General features: G+C 49.1%; 1 protein-coding gene across 2 annotated transcripts in view; it reads left to right on the forward strand.

Moving 5' to 3' along the window:
• The window catches only part of EVA1C (eva-1 homolog C), an 84,609-nt gene that overhangs the window by 33,454 nt on the left and 33,453 nt on the right, over window positions 1-17,702 (forward strand). For both annotated transcript variants that reach the window (XM_079921903.1, XM_079921904.1), the window contains exons 2-4: window positions 2,735-2,931; window positions 6,721-6,844; window positions 14,782-14,934. In XM_079921903.1, the coding sequence (XP_079778029.1) occupies window positions 2,735-2,931; window positions 6,721-6,844; window positions 14,782-14,934 (474 nt within the window). The remainder of the gene's footprint in view (window positions 1-2,734; window positions 2,932-6,720; window positions 6,845-14,781; window positions 14,935-17,702) is intronic.

Below are 17,702 nucleotides of genomic sequence, written 5' to 3' on the forward strand. Positions count from 1 at the left end.
CTGGCGACCACTAATGTTTTCACTGTCTCCATAGTTGCGCCTTTTCCTGAACACCGTATAGTTGGAATCACACAGTGTGGAGCCTTTTCAAATTGGCTTGTTTCACTCAGTCATATGCGTTTGTCTCCTCTGTGTCTTTCGTGGCTTCATAGCTCATTTCATTTAGTGCCGAATAATATTCCATTGTTGGACCTAGGCATAGGTTTTCGAAGAAGGAATTGGACTGCGTCTAGAGCAAGCTTTACTGCTGAAGTATCTTCTTTGAACTTATATTAGTGTTAGGACTGATGTACGGGGAAGGAGGCTCCCCTCCCCCCTCAAAGTGCAGAAGGGCCTAAAAGACCTGGAGTTAGTCAATTCTATGCATTGAGCTTCTGCCTCTAGAATATCACTCAGAATGTGAATACGGTATGCAGGGGGCTCGGGCCACTGTGCTGCATCATGTTGTGTTTTGATGTAAATGGTCCCACGGAGATCAAGTTTGTTTACTGGGCACAGAGTACATGACACACAGGGTGAAGAAAGGTGATGGCCCGAACACAGCAGAAGTTTCTTTCTCACTCATGTGACGATCTGTGGAGCAGGCAGCAATTCCCTCTGTGAATCCAGGCCCCAGGCCCCTTCCGTCTTGTGGCTCCACCTGCCCCAGGGCCTTACCATCACCTTCATTTAGCCAGAGTAACACATGGCCTTTTGCACAAACCGTAAACGTGAAGATGAAGTCATGCTCCCAGAATTAATGTAACATTTCAGTCAGCCGATCATCTCCATGAGTGATGCGTGATGGACAAGAAAGTGTTAATGACGAAGCTAAAGCGCGGGGGTACCAGTCTGGGAAGCCTCAGGGTGGGTGCTGGCCTGGGGGCAGCCTGAGGGCCACCGTGAGTTCCCTGGTGTGGCTCAGCTCAGCCCATAATGCTGAGATCCCACAAATGATCTTGTACAAATCAAATCATGGCTTAATCAGGGCTCACCTGTGTATCCTACAGGATGACACCGACCTGGGGCCCTAGGACCACCAAGGGGCCTCTTCCTGGCCCCTCTTGGTGCCCTGAGGGGTTTGAGTGACCTTACGAGTGACAGCATTTCACCAAGCAGGCCCTTGACTCACATGCCCGCTGGCAGTTTTGCTGCTCAAGCTAGACTTTGCTTCTCTAAGCAGCGTTAAATCAGGGTAGCTGATGTCTTGGCCTTTCTTAGGATGATTATCATGGGCGGGAAGGAAAAAAAGGAGCCGCAGTGAAAGACCTACAGTCTGGATGCAGTGTGCTGTCAAGGCGCCCGGTCTCCGCCCTCAGGTGGGCAGGCGTGGATGGGCTGGTGTGCCCACCGTACCGCAGAGCATCTCAGTCCCTTTTCTGTGACTGTCAGGGAAGCCCAGGGAGCTGGACTGGGTGCCTTTTGCAGAGCATTACGGCCCGGAGAGGATTTTGAAAGCCAAGCAGGACTAGCTGGAACACGGCCTGGCCGTGTGGGAACTGGGGAGCTCTAAGGCTGCCCTCCTACACTCTCCCTCTTCCCCCTCAGAGGGCCGAAGGCTGCCAGGCCGTCTCCCACACACCTCACCAGAAAGTCCCTGGCTTCCCTCCCAGCCGCCTTGCGACTGACCTCGTGAGGTGTGAGAAGGAGGAAAGGAATCTGTGTTTCAGATGAACCTTCCCTCCTCCTTCCTGAGAAAACATCCAGGCCGCCGGCGCTCCTCCGAGCCCGAGGCCCTGCTCAGCTCAGCCAGCCAGCTGGAGACGCAGGGATCGGGAGCCTGTATGAGTTTGCAGGGGCTGCTGTAACAAATGACCACTAACTTGAGTGACTGAAGACAACAGAAATACATTCTCTCAGAGTTCCAGAGGCCCGAAGGCTGAGATCAAGGCGTCCGGAGGGCCGTGCTGTCTCTGAAGTTTCTAAGGAAGAGTCTTTCCTCGCCTCTTCCAGCTCCTGGGGGCTCCCAGCAATCCCTGGTGTTCTTGGCTTGTAGAAACATGGCTGTCTGCCTCTGTGTCTCTTCTCTTCTCATCAGGACATAGGTCATACAGGATTAAGGGCCTTTCTTACTCCAGTCTGACCTCATCTTAACTAATTATGTCTGCAACGACCCTCCCTGTGTCCAAATAAGGTCACATTCTGAGGTTCCGGGTGAACATGAATTTGGGGGGATGGGACACTATTCGACCCATAACAGAGCCCCACCATCCTCCCCTTCCCTTTCCTTCAGAGAAGGCCCTTATCCCATGCAGGGGGCCTGCCTTGCTTTCTTCTCCAGGACTGAGGCAGGCCCAGGAGTGGTTTCCTAAAATAAAACGGCATCCCCTCGCCCCAGGAAGGCCTGGCCCCGCTAGTGGGAGATCAGAGAACCCGAGTCTCCCCCAGGACAGGCATCTACATGCCCAAGGGACACCTACTCGCATTTTTTTCCTGCTTTATAGAGATGCTTTGGGACTTCATGGCTCCTGGCCCGTCCTTTAGTGCTTCCTGGAGGGAAGGAGCCCTTGGAGGCTTGCAACGTGCCATTCCAGACCAAGGTTTCAGGCCCAGATGGAAAAACGAGCATCCGGTCCCTCCACCCCAGCTCCGGGCCTGTCTGGTGTCCTGTCCAGGGAGCAGCTGAGGAGGCCCCGCCCACACCTTCCTCACTGACCAGCTCCTCCCTCCGGGGAGCCGAGGTCCTCCTGCCCCCAAATCCATGAAGGAGTGGTGAACTCCTGGGCCTCTTGTAACCCGGCTGCATATTTTCTAGGTTACCTAACCAAACTCCTGCAAAACCACACCGCCTATGCCTGTGATGGGGACCATCTGGATCTGCACTGCCCTCGGCATTCGACGATAAGTGTCCAATCGGCATTTTATGGGCAAGATTACCAAACATGTAGCGCGCAGCAACCTGCCTCCCAGAGAGAAGACAGCTTAACCTGTGTGGCGCCCACCACACTGCAGGTATTGCCTTTCACAGATGGTTTAAGATAACGAAATGGGTTTCTCTCTCGCTCCCTCTCTGTCTCTCTCTCTGTGTATCTACTTGTGATTCTATAGTGTACTCAAAGCAAACCCACCTTATGAAATCTCAGTGTAGGCAAATCACGCATTTTGCAGGCGAGCTAGTCTTTGCTTCTCAAAAGGATCCTTTACCAAACGAGTCTAAATAGAATTCCTGCTTATTGGAGAGCTCCCTTAATACACTTGCAGAATGAAGTTATTCATAGGCACACTCCTCCCTGCAATAAAGTATCGTCATGTTGGGCTTTAACCTCCAGGCCTACGTTGCCTATCAGTACCCCGGGAGAGATGAAAGGCTGTGCATTCTTTAGTGGAAACCACAAGGCAGACATCAGAAGTCATGATCAAATTCTTAGAGAATGCACTCAAGGAAGGGGAACATCACTAATTATCTTTTTTTTTTTTTTTTATGGTTTGCTTCTCCAGTTGTAGATAATCATGTTATTCTTGTTTGGAGCTATTTTGGGCAGTTTCTGCTGGTTCGTCCTTGATGGTACCAGGAATTAAGGGTGGGGGGTGGCTGACTCATTCTTTTTTCAGTCGGCATTGGGGAAATACGTGGTCTACGGGGAGGTCAAAACTAATATAGCAATGATGATTCTAGACTATTCTGGCTTTCAATGATCCAAACAACCTCTGTTCTGCTCTCCCAGGCCCCTCAACATTTATAACTAGTTAGCTAAGATTATGGAGTCCCTTGGCCTTGGGTTTTTTTAATGCCTCCAAAGTTCCCTGTGAGTCCATTGGAGTCACGGTGGTGAGAGCAGATAGGTGGCAAATTAGATGTCAGCTTGATTTTGTCAGTTGTGGGAAATGTGGGTGATGGTAAATTTCCTAGGCGGACTGAGGAGACATGGAATTAGCTGCAATGCTGTGCAGCTCCTAAGGCCGGAAGAGGAGAAGCAAACAAAAAATGATCATGTAAGGATTTTTCTATTTTGTCTACTGTGTGTTACTTCCAAGCTAAGCATTGTAGTACCTGGGTGGTCATGTGATTGGTAAAGACACCAACTGAGGAGCCAGAAGAATGTGTTTGAATGAATCCCCTGGTTTCCACACCCTGAGGAGACACAACGTGTGTCTTCTGGAGACAAGAAGTTCCTTTACTTGTGTGCCCCACCCTACCCCCAATCCTTCCCTGTACCTTGAGAATGTTCCCTTTCCTCCCCCCAGCACTCTTGCCCACCTATCCCGGGTACCCAGGCTTTCTGCTGCCCTCCTAGGGACATAGAAAGAACGTGGCCGGTGCCACCAGGGCGGCAGCGCCTGCTTTGTGAATGTATGAACTCCTGGCGTCCTGCGGTTCCAAAACACGGGCACCTCGCCCTCCAACACGGGCGCCTGCCTTTGCCGGGCATCCCCGAGGGAAGAGGATGTTGCCATAACCGGGCAGACAAGTCAGAATCTGTGAACACAATTCTGATGCTGTGCGGAGGGTTTGTTTGCCAGAAACATCCCCTCACGCTAGGAGATCCTTTACTTTGTCTTTTAACCTGTGTTTGGGAGCTGAGGCAAGGTGCTTCCTCAGGGGGCAGTTGCTTAACGTAGGAGAGAACAGGTTGATGTCCACACAGGAGCACCTCCCCTGATCTAGCCCACGACTGAATGGCTATAGGAAGTCCCCTGTCTGCAACTTCCAGCTGTAATACAGTTTGGAAAGAGCTCTGCCCTTGGGTCCCATTCCCTGGCTGTAACACGAAGAGCCCTCCAAGGGCTGAGTTATTTCACGATACCCTCGGCCGTGGAATATGCACCATCATCTGGGGGTCCTTGGGGTCTCCCTGGGCATTTTTCCTGATTTTACGCACATCCACGGGGCCCCTGAGGTGACGGGGGGATACCTGGTAGGGCCAGCATCCTTCACGGAGATATTCCATGAGCCACTATGAGAACATGGCGACTCAGACAGGCTCGTGAGTCTGCAGTTCAGTCCAATAGTAATAAGTAGATTCTTGGGAACATTTTTACAGTACTTGGTGTGGACGACCTCTGTGTTTGTCGTCGGCAGGGCCTGATCCGTTTGGGAGCCAGAAGGGCAGCAGCGTGACGCTGGCCCATCTGCGACCCAGTACTGGGTGTTCCCCAAGCTTCCGCAGAGCAGACTCACAAAGGTGTGATCTGCCTGGAAAAGGTCGGGAGAGATTTGAAGGAAAGCTTTTTTTAAAATTTATTTTTATAAAGGAAAAATTTTAAGCCAAATACTCAACAGAAAGCCTGCATATTCCACCCAGAAAATTGCTCCACCAGGAAACGTGGGTCCCACGTCCTTGAGGTTAGCGAGGGTGGGAATCAGCTTTTTTTTTTTTTTAATCTCTTTATTGGAGTATAATTGCTTTACAATGGTGTGTTAGTTTCTGCTTTATAACAAAGTGAATCAGTTATACATATACGTATGTTCCCATATCTCTTCCCTCTTGCATCTCCCTCCCTCCCCCGCTCCCTATCCCACCCCTCTATGTGGTCACAAAGCACCAAACTGATCTCCCTGTGCTATGCGGCTGCTTCCCACTAGCTAACTATTTTACGTTTGGTAGTGTATATATGTCCATGCCTCTCTCTCGCTTTGTCCCAGCTTACCCTTCCCCCTCCCCATATCCTCAAGTCCATTCTCTAGTAGGTCTGTGGCTTTATTCCCGTCTTGCCCCTAGGTTCTTCATGACCTTTTTTTTTTTTCTTAGTTTCCATATATATGTGTTAGCATACGGTATTTCTTTTTCTCTTTCTGACTTACTTCACTCTGTATGACAGACTCTAGGAGGAATCAGGCTCCCTGACTTCAGACTATACTACAAAGCTACAGTAATCAAGACAGTATGGTACTGGCACAAAACCAGAAATATAGATCAATGGAACAGGATAGAAAGCCCAGAATTAAATCCACGCACATATGGTCACCTTATCTTTGATAAAGGAGGCAAGAATATACAGTGGAGAAGAGACAGCCTCTTCAAGAAGTGGTGCTGGGAAAACTGGACAGGTACATGTAAAAGTATGAGATTAGAACACTCCTTAATGCCATACACAAAAATAAGCTCAAAATGGATTAAAGACCTAAATGTAAGGCCAGAAACTATCAAACTCTTAGCGGAGAACATAGGCAGAACACTCTATGACATAAATCACAGCAAGATCCCTTTTGACCCGCCTCCTAGGGAATCAGCTTTTTAATTTTCATTAGTTGGCCTGTGTTTGGGTTGGGGTCTCCAAGGCGTCCCCCAGATGCTGAGCTCCCCTGTGGCCAGCGTCAGGTGTTTCTAAGGATGAGGAGCTGTGATTACGGTTCCCGCTCCCCATAGGCCTCTGTCAGCTTTAAAACCAGGGATCCCTCCCAGAAGGGGGCCTCCGAGTCCCCTCCAGTCCACACTCCGCGGTGCCCTGATTTTGCTGCCGTCCCTGGGACCCTCCATGATGCAGCGCTCTCGCCCAAGCTGTCAGCAGTGGTGCCAGGTGAGCCGAATAGGAGCTGGTTTTCTGAGGGAGGCCTGGCACTCTTGGAGCAGGTTTCGTTTGGGGGAGACATGGGGAGACAGGCAGCCGACCTGGTCAGCCGCGTGCGGATGCTTCCATCTTAGGCACAGCTGGTACCAGCGAGAAGGTTTTAAAACGGGAGCCCCAGGCCAGGCAGGCAGGTGCCCTTCCTCCTGAGAGCCCAGAGCAGCCCAGGTGTGGAGTCTCGCAGACACTGTGTGTGATTCTCAAGCCTGTCCCTTTTCTACCCCCTCATTTTAGAAGGTGCTGGACGAATGCCAGAACCAGCGGACCTGCCACCTCCTGGTCAATAGCCGTGTTTTTGGACCTGACCTTTGTCCAGGAAGCAGTAAATACCTCCTGGTCTCCTTTAAATGCCAACCTAGTAAGTAACTTGCGAGGGGCACAGCACGCGCAGGGGGTGGGTTCCCTGACGACAATGCTCCGCCAGCTGATGTTCGTCCGGCTTTGAAACTCTTGTTCATAGGAATGTCGGGGCCCCATCCCACCTGGTGTTTTAGTTTGTGTGTATTTGTGTGCGTGTTGTGTGCGCACGCGCACCGATCTGTGTGAATTCTTGCAAATCCCTGAATTTTAAAAAATCCTTCCTAATATGTAAAACTTGGTTGTACTGACGCTAAAGATGCCAGGTGACGAGAGACTGCGATGGCTTTTCCCCAACATAAGGAGCTGCTTCTCCTTTTCAGAGGAAGGCTTGTTATGAGGCTCCCCCTCCCCCGGCTGCAGGGCAACTTATTTTTCTGAGGAGGCTGGTGGCACAGCTGCCAGCTGAGCCCCAGATTCCAGATCTTTACAGATTGGCTTCTTCCCACTTTCACCTTCAGCGGGGGCTCCTGAAGCAGCATGTTTCCTAAGGAGAAAGAAAGAGGAAGAGGACTTGGCGGGAGCAAGCTCTTCTATTCGGATTCTTGCACTTCTCTCCACTAACTTGCGCCATTTCTAACGCACACCATACGCGTGGAACGGTCTCAGGCGCATGTCTTCAGAGAAAGCCCTGGGGGCTTTGGCAAATGTCCAGGCTTCCGTCTCAAATCCTTTCCTTGCTGGGACCCAGATACCTTAGAACGGCCCTATGGCTCAGCGCCCCTACTCTGCGTCCAAACATACACTCAAACTCACTCATACTCACACGTGCACCCATGTACACACTATCACACACTCACAATGCACACACTATCACACACTCACAATGCACACGCTATCACACACGATGCACACACCTGGACTCACACGTATACACTATCACACCCATACACACTATTGTACACATATGCACTGTCACACATGTAGTCATACCACATACGCACACTCACTCACTAGTACACACAATCACAAGCTCTCACAAGCAGGCCCAAAGTTTGCAGAACAGCCGAAACTCCCCTGCTCCCCACCCAGGGATTCTCACCAACTCCTGCCCTACCTCACAGACTCAGGAAAATCACTTCTAGATGCCCACGTTTTTAGTAGCGTCCTCCCTCTGCTGAATCTCAAAAAATGACCACACCCCCTAGGGCTTCCCTGGTGGCGCAGTGGTTGAGAGTCCGCCTGCCAATGCAGGGGACACGGGTTCGTGCCCCGGTCCGGGAAGATCCCACATGCCGCGGAGCGGCTGGGCCCTTGAGCCATGGCTGCTGGGCCTGCACGTCCGCAACGGGAGACCACAACAGGGAGAGGCCCGCGTACCGCAAAAACAAACAAACAAACAAACAATGACCATGCCCTTGACCATGCCCTGGCCATGGTTTTGGCCACGCCCTTGGCCTCACCCTTGACTGTCTTAGCTTTCCCTTCTTTTTCTCTTCTGCCCATTTATTGTGATATTCTCTCACATTTTCTATATGTTGGAAATAGTTCATAATAAAAAATTGGACAGGACCAGCCTTTAGAAGAAGTGAAAAGACCCTCATGAAATTGGCAGGACCCTGGATAAGCCAGTGCTGGGCCTCAGCCTGGTTTCTCCAGGGGGCAGTTAGGTCTGTTTGCTAATTTCATTTCCTCAGACACTTATTAAGCAACTGCTGTGCACAGGTGTGGGCCACGTTTTGGTTATGAAGAGAACTCGTATCTCACAGAGGATTCCTGGATGGTGGTTCTGTCTTGGGTGATTTCCAATGTCCCTTCATAAAGCGAGCATTTATTGAGATCTTCACATAGCCAGCTGCTTCTCATTCTTTAGATTCTAGGCCAAAGACCTCCTTTCTCCAGAGGGACCTTCTCTGTCCAAAAAAATATCTAAAGAAGACCTGTGCGCCCTTGGTACTGTGCAAGAGGCTCCCAGGAGGAATTGACCTCGGCAGGAACTCAGGGAAGGCTTTCCCGGCAGATGGTGACAACCTTCTGGGGTAGAGGCAGGGCACAGAAAGCTGAGTCCTTACAGAGGCCTGTGGCAGGGGTGGCACAGGGTGGTGCGGGGGCCGGAAGGAGCAAACGGAGCCCTAGGCAGAGAGCTGGAGCGTGATCCAGGGCCCTGATGGCCAGGGAAGTGGGTGGAGTCTTCCTGTAGGGCAGCATTGAAGCAGGGAGGCTACTCGGCTGGGGTGGTAGAGGCCCCTCTGGCTGCCCTGTGTGTAACGGATTTGAGGGGCAGAGCCCTTGCATCTTACTCTGTTTGAATTGCTACAACAAAGTGCCATAATTTAAGTGGCTTATAATCAACAGAAATTCATTTCTGTCAGTTCTGGAGTGCTGGGAAGGCCAGGATCAAGGTGCAGATCTGGTACCTGCTGAGGGCCTGCTTCCGCATAGGCGGCTGTCCTTTTTGCTCTAACCACACGGCGGAGGGGCGAGGAATCTCTCTGGGGTATCGTGTACCAGAGCACGAATCCCATTCATGGGGGCTGCGTATTCATGACCTCATCACCTCCCAAAAGCCCCACCTCCTGATACCATCACATGGGCATCAGGATTTCAGCATATGAATTGTACGAGGACACAAACATTCAGACCAGAGCCCCTGGGCTTCACTGGTGGTGCAGTGGTTAAGAATCCGCCTGCCAATACAGGGGACATGGGTTCGAGCCCTGGTCCGGGAAGATCCCACATGCTGTGGAGCAACTAAGCCCATGCGCCACAACTACTGAGCCTGTGCTCTAGAGCCCACGAGCCACAACTACTGAAGCCTGTGCTCTAGAGCCCGCGAGCCACAACTACTGAGCCCACGTGCCACAACTACTGAGCCCACGTGCCACAACTACTGAGCCCGCAAGCCACAACTACTGTGCCCGTGACCCTAGAACCCACCGCAATGAGAAGCCCACGCACCACAACAGAGAGTAGCCCCCACTCACCACGACTAGAGAAAGCCTGCGCACAGCAACGAAGACCCAATGCAGCCAAAAATAAATAAATAAAAGAAACCAGAGACCCTCGTGTGACCCGGACATTGGGGGCCTAAAGCGCTGCCGTTTAGGTGGCGGCATCTATTGCTGCTATGAAGTAGGGGTGGAAGTGAGGTCCCCGCACCCTCCTGTCTCTTTTTCTGCACCCCTGTCACCTCCTGAGGCTCTTCTCCATGGCCCCAGTTCCAGCCCCTGCATAACACTCTAATAGTCCAAGGGCCCCATGGCTGCACCCAGGTGCGCATGGAGCCGGCTGTTACCGTGAGAGCCAGTTATTCCCATCTCTTCCCAGCCGTGCCTGTGTGCAGTGAAATCTGCCCTGATGGAAGTTCTCACACCGGGGAAATTGGCTAAGGCTACAAATCAGGGCTTACTTGTATGTTTGTTTTTTGGAGAGTATTGTACCAACAGTCCTCACTAGAATCTTCTTTTCCCCGATCGTGTGCCATGCTTCACTTCCTCCCTAAATATCATCCCTTCAGAGAATTTTGGTTCCAGTGAGTCTTTGAATTTAGGGTTCATGTTCCTGTCTGCTGTGCAGCTGCTGTGTGACCTTGGGCAGTGGAGGGAAACTTTCTGAGGCACCATAACTCAATTATAAAATGAAGATAAAGCACCCTCTACCTAGGGCTGTTGTAAAGACTAAAATTACAGTGCTGTACGTAAAATGCTTAGCACAGCACCTGTCATGGACTTGAGCTCAGCGATTGGTAGCTATTATTCCAAGAGGCAGATTAAAGTAATTCTTGCTAAAGATGTGAATGACTGAAAGGCAGTGATATACCAATGGCTGGGGGTGCAGGGGGGTGCGGTCTGCCCTGAGTGCAGGCAATAGCAGGGTGCACTGTCTGCTGAGAATTTAAAAACACAACAGAAGAGACCAAGTATCTGTCTGCATGTTAACATTGCCATGCACTGGCAGTCATAAATAATGTCAATAATAACATGTTCCCATCATGGCAGATCACTCCACGTGCCCATCTTTGAAAGGCCACTGCTGATATGCAGATGTGTCTATGCATTGTTTTTTGTTTGTTCGTTTGTTTTTATAAACTTATTTATTTTTGGCTGCTTTGGGTCTTCGTTGCTGTGCACGCGGGCTTTCTCTAGTTGCGGCGAGCGGGGGCTACTCTTTGTTGCGGTGCGCGGACTTCTCATTGCGGTGGCTTCTCTTGTTGCGGAGCACGGGCTCTAGAGCACAGGCTCAGTAGTTGTGGCACAGGGGCTTAATTGTACCGCGGCATGTGGGATCTTCCCAGATCAGGGCTCGAACCTGTGTCCCCTGTGTTGGCAGGCGGATTCTTAACCGCTGCGTTACCTGGGAAGTCCATATGCATTGTTAGAGAGGAATGCATCGCACACAAAGACCTCTAATTAGGCGAGAGCATTTGTTGCTGTTGTCCTTTAAGCAGAGTCGTGGTTCTACCTCTACCCAGGCTCCTGGGTCAACCATCCGAACCCACAGAGATGTTGGCAACCCGTTTCTGGAAGGCTGCCCACACGCTAACCCAGCTCTAACCCAAATTCTAGTTCTCTAAGAAAAGCAGCAATTGTGTTAATGGTCCCATTGTTTTTAGAACCCAGAAATGTCACTCTTAGGTGACAATGAATTAGTACACCCCCAAGGAACCAAAGGACTCAACATCATACAGCGCTAACCTCCAAGCACATAATGTGACGCTCCCAGGCCCCTCCATTCCAGGAGATGATTTGCGCATATTCTGGGGACAGAAATCACTGGAGGCCTTACATGGGAGTGTGCTGTTACTCTGGGTGAGTTTGGCTGGTACCGAGGCTGGAACCTTTCACGAACGTGTCTTAATAAATCAGAGAGATGGGGGCTACTAAATGCATTTCATGACATGCCTTAAAAAAGCTCATCTAATTTTTTTTAAATTCTGATAAAAAAAGAAAGAAACCATTCCTGTTGAAAAGTTTCCGGATTACAGAGATAAGGCTTGCTTTCTGTCCTGCATTCTCCCTTCTCCTTCTTGGCAAGCTCTGCCAATGGAAGGCAGTTCACCAAAAATTCTTAGCATTTTTGGTATTCTTCTAGTTGGAAGGGTACTTGAGCTCTTTTGGTGTGTCTACTAGGCCCTCTGTTCTGCGTCAAAGGCCGTTGCTCACGCTGGACCTTTGAAGTCAGGCAATATTTCGGAGTTGGTGGGATTTAGTGTTTACTCATCAAAAGCACTGAAAAACTCATACCAGTGCGGATATGACTCACCGAAATCGAACCCTCCAATGTCAAGGTCAGACACAGTGTTCTTTTTATTTAGAAAAAGGAAACAAAACTTTTCTTGGCTCTAAGTTTAAACTGTTATATTAAGATTCCAGTGAGTGGGTAAAGGGCCTCCTAGACATTTGCTTAGTCATCACCTGACTTCTCCCTCCTCTGATGGGTCCTCAACTATGTTCACATACTAAAGAGAATGATGAGCATCTGTGAGGATTCTGTGAGCATCTGTAACCTGGTTTCTGCTCTGCACCTTTCATTCATGAATCTTCCCATCATCATGTTTTAAAGAACCATTGCCCAAGTTTTCCAGCGCCAGAGCTGATGGTAATCTTGAGATCCTAAAATGTTTCCTTCAAGCAGTTCAAAAATTTGGCCTCACTGCTACGTCTCTGTTTTCAGGAGAGAGGCATGGGAATTTACAAGTTACCGAAAGGTGGCATTTCTATTAGGAAATTATTCTCTTTCATGTTTTAAGTTTGGAACTTAAGCATCGGCGATTCCAGGATGTGAAGGTCCCACCGGCCACCGTTTCGCTGTTGTTTACTGCTCACGCCTTCTTCTGCAGGGAATTTCAGATTGGTTTGATCACAACCCCGAGTGAGAAAAACATTTTACATTTTGGCCCTACATAACGCACACTCAACTGAAAAACTCTTTTATAAACTACTGTTTATCCTTACTTTGCGTGATGCACTTTGATGTTTTCTGAACTATTCTTTATTTTTTAAAATTTTAATCACAACTCAGCAAATTAATTTCATGACCTATTAATGGGCCTCAAATGACAATTGGAAAACTTTGGTTTCAGGGGATCAGGCTATACCTCCCATCCGGGAAAGAAAAGTGGAACAAAAACATGAATGGGAGAGAGAAGTGAAAGACAGGTTGACTGTGAGGGTGATGGAGGGTGTGGGCTAGTTTTCCTTTCTGTTTCTTCCCGTCCTAGGCAGCCCGTGACACCCTGAGCAGCTCGTGGAATTTAGCTTTCGTTTGCTGTTGACACCAATGCTTGTCTGGCTGAAAGATGTGCCTCAAAGTAGAAAAAACTAGGACTGGGGTGATAGAGTAGGGCTAGCATTTTTTCATGATTTTTCTTATACAAACGTTTGGGTGAGGGAGGGAGAGAACCCCACATGCAAAGAAATGACCACGGTCCCCTCTATGTTTTGCTTTGCTTTTATCTTGCAAGGTGTAAAATAAGTGGGAGGCTAGGAAAAGACATTTATCACATGTAAGAGACCAAAGTTCAAAAGTTAGCATCCAGTATCTATGAATCACTCCTACAAGTGATTTCTAAAGATCTGAAACACAACATGCAAAGGATGTAAAGAGGGGGCTCACGGAAGGGCTGCTTTGAGTAGTAAATTCATTACACATTTAAAGATCCCAGAACAAGGCCTAAGTTCAGAGAAGGTGTAAACATCAGCTATTGTTATTTTTAAAATGTCTTTGTTGAGGTGTAATTTACATAGCAAAACATTCACCCATTTTAACTGTACAATTCAATGATTTTTAGTAGACGTACTGAGTTGTGCAGCCGCAACAGTCCAGCAATAGAATATTTCCATCATCTGAAACTATTTCCTTGTGTCCATTTGCCATTGTCACTTCGTGTCCCCAGCTCTCAGCCTCAGAAGACCCCTAATCTTCATTCTGTCTCTAGAGGTTTGCCTTTTCTGGATAGCTCACAGAACTAGAATCATACGTTAGGCAGTCTATTGTGTCTGCAGTGTTAACTATTATTACTTTAAAAAATCAAATCATTAGTAAAACATTTTAGTCAATTGAATGGTTTTTGGGACACTCTTTTAAAAAAAACCAACGAACTATATCTTCTCCAGGGCGCATGTATAATGTCAACTCTGTATGACGTTGCAAAGGGAAGTGTCACTGTGGTGCACGGAATAAACATAAACTTTTCCTGAATTCTTTGGAACAGACTATAAGCTGGAATCGTCCTCTCCTAGGACCCACGCCAGCACAAGGGCTCGTTGTTCCTGGATCACCAGACTTGGGGCCAACTCTTCACACCTCTTCGAAGAGGGATTCTTTTTTCTTTTCAATATTCTTTTTCATATTCTTTTGCATTCTGGTTTATTACATGAGATTGAATATAGTTCCCTGTGCTCTACAGTAGGACCTTGTTGTTTCAAAGAGCGATCCTTCACAGACACCGTGCCTTGCTTTTTTTCCTTGCCTAGACAAGGACATAATTTACTTTCCTATCATTTCTCTTTCTCTTTGTAAATACACGAACGGAATACTAGAACGTTACGAAGTTGGGTGGTGCTGTTTAGCTGGACTCTCTCCTGAACTTAATCTTCCATCAGGTAATCCCTGGTATTTACCTGTGTGAGTCCCAGTATGGCATTTGAGAAGAGGCTCCCTTCGATTAAGGAACGTGGGACCTCAAGTGGGGAGAGAGAGAAACTCCCTTTATGGCCTGGCCCAGGACCTGGCCCAGGGAGCCCTGCTGTCTTCACCCTGGCATCTCTCCTCCTCCGTTTGGTCCTTAGGGTAATTCCTGGGTCTTTGCACTTGTTGACCCTCTTCCTGCAGAGGATTTTGCAGGGTCAGAGAGCCCATGGCAGGCAGAACCATCCCGACTTTCCCCTTCCTGGGGTGCAGCCCCCTGGGGGATGGGACCTGGCCGGGGCACGGGCAGTGCTTTCTGATTCCTTCTGAGGAAGCTGATGGTGCCACCTGTTTTTGTTTCTGCTTCAGATGAATTAAAAAACAAAACTGTGTGTGAAGACCACGAGCTGAAACTGCACTGCCACGAGTCCAAGTTTCTCAACATCTACTCAGCGACCTATGGCAGGAAGACCCAGGAGAGGGACGTCTGCTCCTCGGAAGCCACGTGGCTCCCCCCCTTTGGTATGTGTCTTTATGTGGCTGTTGTCAGGGTGCTGTCGGAGGAGGTTAGGGCTCCGGTCCCTAAGGAAGGAGGCCACGCGCTGGCTGGTACCTGGACTAGAGGGAAAGTCAAGGGCAGGGGGGAACCACCCCCCAGGGTCCTGTCTCCCTCTGCCCCACATTCTGGAATCCGTCTGTTGTTCAGTTAGTCTACACCGAGTGTTTACTGAGCACCTGCTGTATGCAGGGCCTGTTGTAAGCATGGGGGAGTCATCAGCGGCCAGCACAGAGTCTCCCTGGAGCTGACCTTCCAGCAGTGGATGAGGAGGCAGTGAGAAAGCAGATCATAAATGAGCTAATGTGTCGCACTTCCGGTGCACATAAGCATTAAAGGGAAAAGCACATGAGGGAGGGAGGGAGGGAAGGCCGGAGAGCACACGGAGGATGCTACAGGGGGGCACAGTGCTGTGGACTGATGGGTGTGCTGAGCAGAGACTCGGAGGGTCAGAGCCTGCAGGTCCTGGGGACGGCGTCCAGGCGGGGAGAAGAGCCCATGCTAAGGCCCTGAGGCTATGTTCAGGGTGGAGAAGAGCTCAGTGAGTCATTCTTAGAAGTCCGCAGTTTGGAGCTAAGATGATGGCCCGACACACCTGAGAGCTCCACCCTTCAAAGTCACCCTCTATTATTATTAGGGTTCTCCAGAGAAATGGAACCAATAGGAGATAGGTGGATAGACAGATAGATAGGTAGATGATAGGTAGATTGATAGATAATTGACAGATAGATAGATGCTAGGTAGATTGATAGATAATAGATAGATAGATAGATAGACTGATTTTAAAGAATTGGCTCACACATTTGTGGAGGTTGGCAAGTTTGAAACCTGCAGGGCAGGCTGGCAGTCTGAAAACTCAGGTAAGAGTTGATGTTCAGTCTTGAGTTTGAATTCCACAGGACAGCAGGCTGGAAACCCTGGCAGAAGTTCTATGTTGCGGCCTGGAGAAGAACTCCCTTTTCAGATGACCCCAGTCTTTGCTCTTAAGGCCTTCCATGGATTCGTTGAGGTCCACCCACGTTATGGAGGGTGATCTGCGTTACTCAAAGTCTGCTGATTGACTGTTAGTCATATCTTTTTTTTTAAATTGAAGTATAGTTGATTTACAGTGTTTCAGGTGTACAGCAAAGTGATTCAGTTATACATGTATATATGTGTGTGTGTGTGTATTCTTTTTCAAATTCTTTTCCATTATAGGTTATTACAAGATATTGAATAGTTCCCTGTGCTATACATTAGGTCTTTGATGTTTGTCTATTTTATATATAGTAGTGTGTATCTGTTCATCGCAAGCTCCTAATTTATCCCTCCCCCCCTTTCCCCTTTAGTAACCATAAGTTTATTTTCTATGTCTAATGTTAGTCATATCTTAAAAATACCTTCCCAATAACGTCTAGACTGGTGTCTGACCAAACCACTGGGCACTGTAGCCTAGGCAAAATGACACATAAATTAACCATCACACGCCCCAATCTGTGGTGGTGAAACGGCCTCAGCTCCACCCGCCGTGTTACCAGAGAGAACAGACCAATTGTGAAACGGCCCAAGAAGTTGCACTTTATTCATCAAACCTGAAATGAGCTCCTTAATGTGTTAAATTGCTGCAATCGATTCCTGGATCACATGTGAAATTAAACATTAATTTAAAAAAGAAGTTTATACATAACTAATATCTTGGAAAAAAAAAAAAAAGAAGAATGTAAAGTGACCTAGCTACACAGGCACCAAAAAGCAATTCACAAGGAACACGTGTCACACGTGTCTCCGACGCCCCTCGCCCAGCGTTCAGGGAAGGTAGAAGGTCGTCTGAAGGACAGCCGAGGCAGACAGCAGAAGCAGGCCGAAGTGGGCATCCAGCCGCTCTTAATTAGCTCCCGTCTTAACAGGCTTGCCTGCCACGTGGGCAGAGAGACCCTCGTGAGGGTGGCTCCTGCTGTCTGTGCGTAGTGCCCGATGCTCCAGCAAGTGACTTGTGAGTTTGGAAACTCCATTCTCCCTCCCATATAACATCTCCCCGTGTTCACAATGTCTCCACCCCCTTTTCCCTTGTTCCTGCTGCTGCGTTAGGTCAAAGGACCATTGCCTGGTCATCGCAGGAGTCCCCCTGTCCTTAGGCATGGCTTTCTCCCCTGGGTGGCCAGAGCTACCTTCTAAAAGGCAAATCTGCCCTCCTGAACATCCTGCAGGGGCTCCCTGTATCATCTGGTTTGCTTAGCTGGACAAGGCACCCTTGGTGATCTGATCTCTTTCGACAGAAAGCGACTCCACTTCTTAATATCAGTGTGGGACATCCCATTTCTCGGGCTCACTGAGTCTAGCTTAGCCATGTGTGTTTTGGGAGACAGCAATAAGTAACATCTATCTTAGGAGTTCTTTTGAGCAGAAGTTGGTCAGCCAGGTAGGTAGATCTGTGTGCAGGCTGAATGACTGACGTTCCGTACGTCACTGCCTTAGGTTCCTGGGAGGTTGGATGGGAGTTGGGTTTACAGGGAAAAGTCATCAGCCAAAGAAAACGTTAGCAGACCCCGTGGTTAAAAGACAGGTTTCCATAGAGAGTTCAGAGAATCCTCAGGTCAGCTGTGAATAAGCCCTGTTGACTCAGGAAAGGTCTGTGAATGGGAGACTGTGCCCCTTGCTTGGCTGTTCAGTTATTAAACCCTGAGCCCTGGCCAAGTCACATGGCAAAAACAGCCTGCCAGGGCTTCCCTGGTGGCGCAGTGGTTGAGAGTCCGCC

Source organism: Stenella coeruleoalba, assembly GCF_951394435.1.
Source record: "Stenella coeruleoalba genome assembly, chromosome: 5".
Lineage (NCBI taxonomy): Eukaryota > Metazoa > Chordata > Mammalia > Artiodactyla > Delphinidae > Stenella > Stenella coeruleoalba.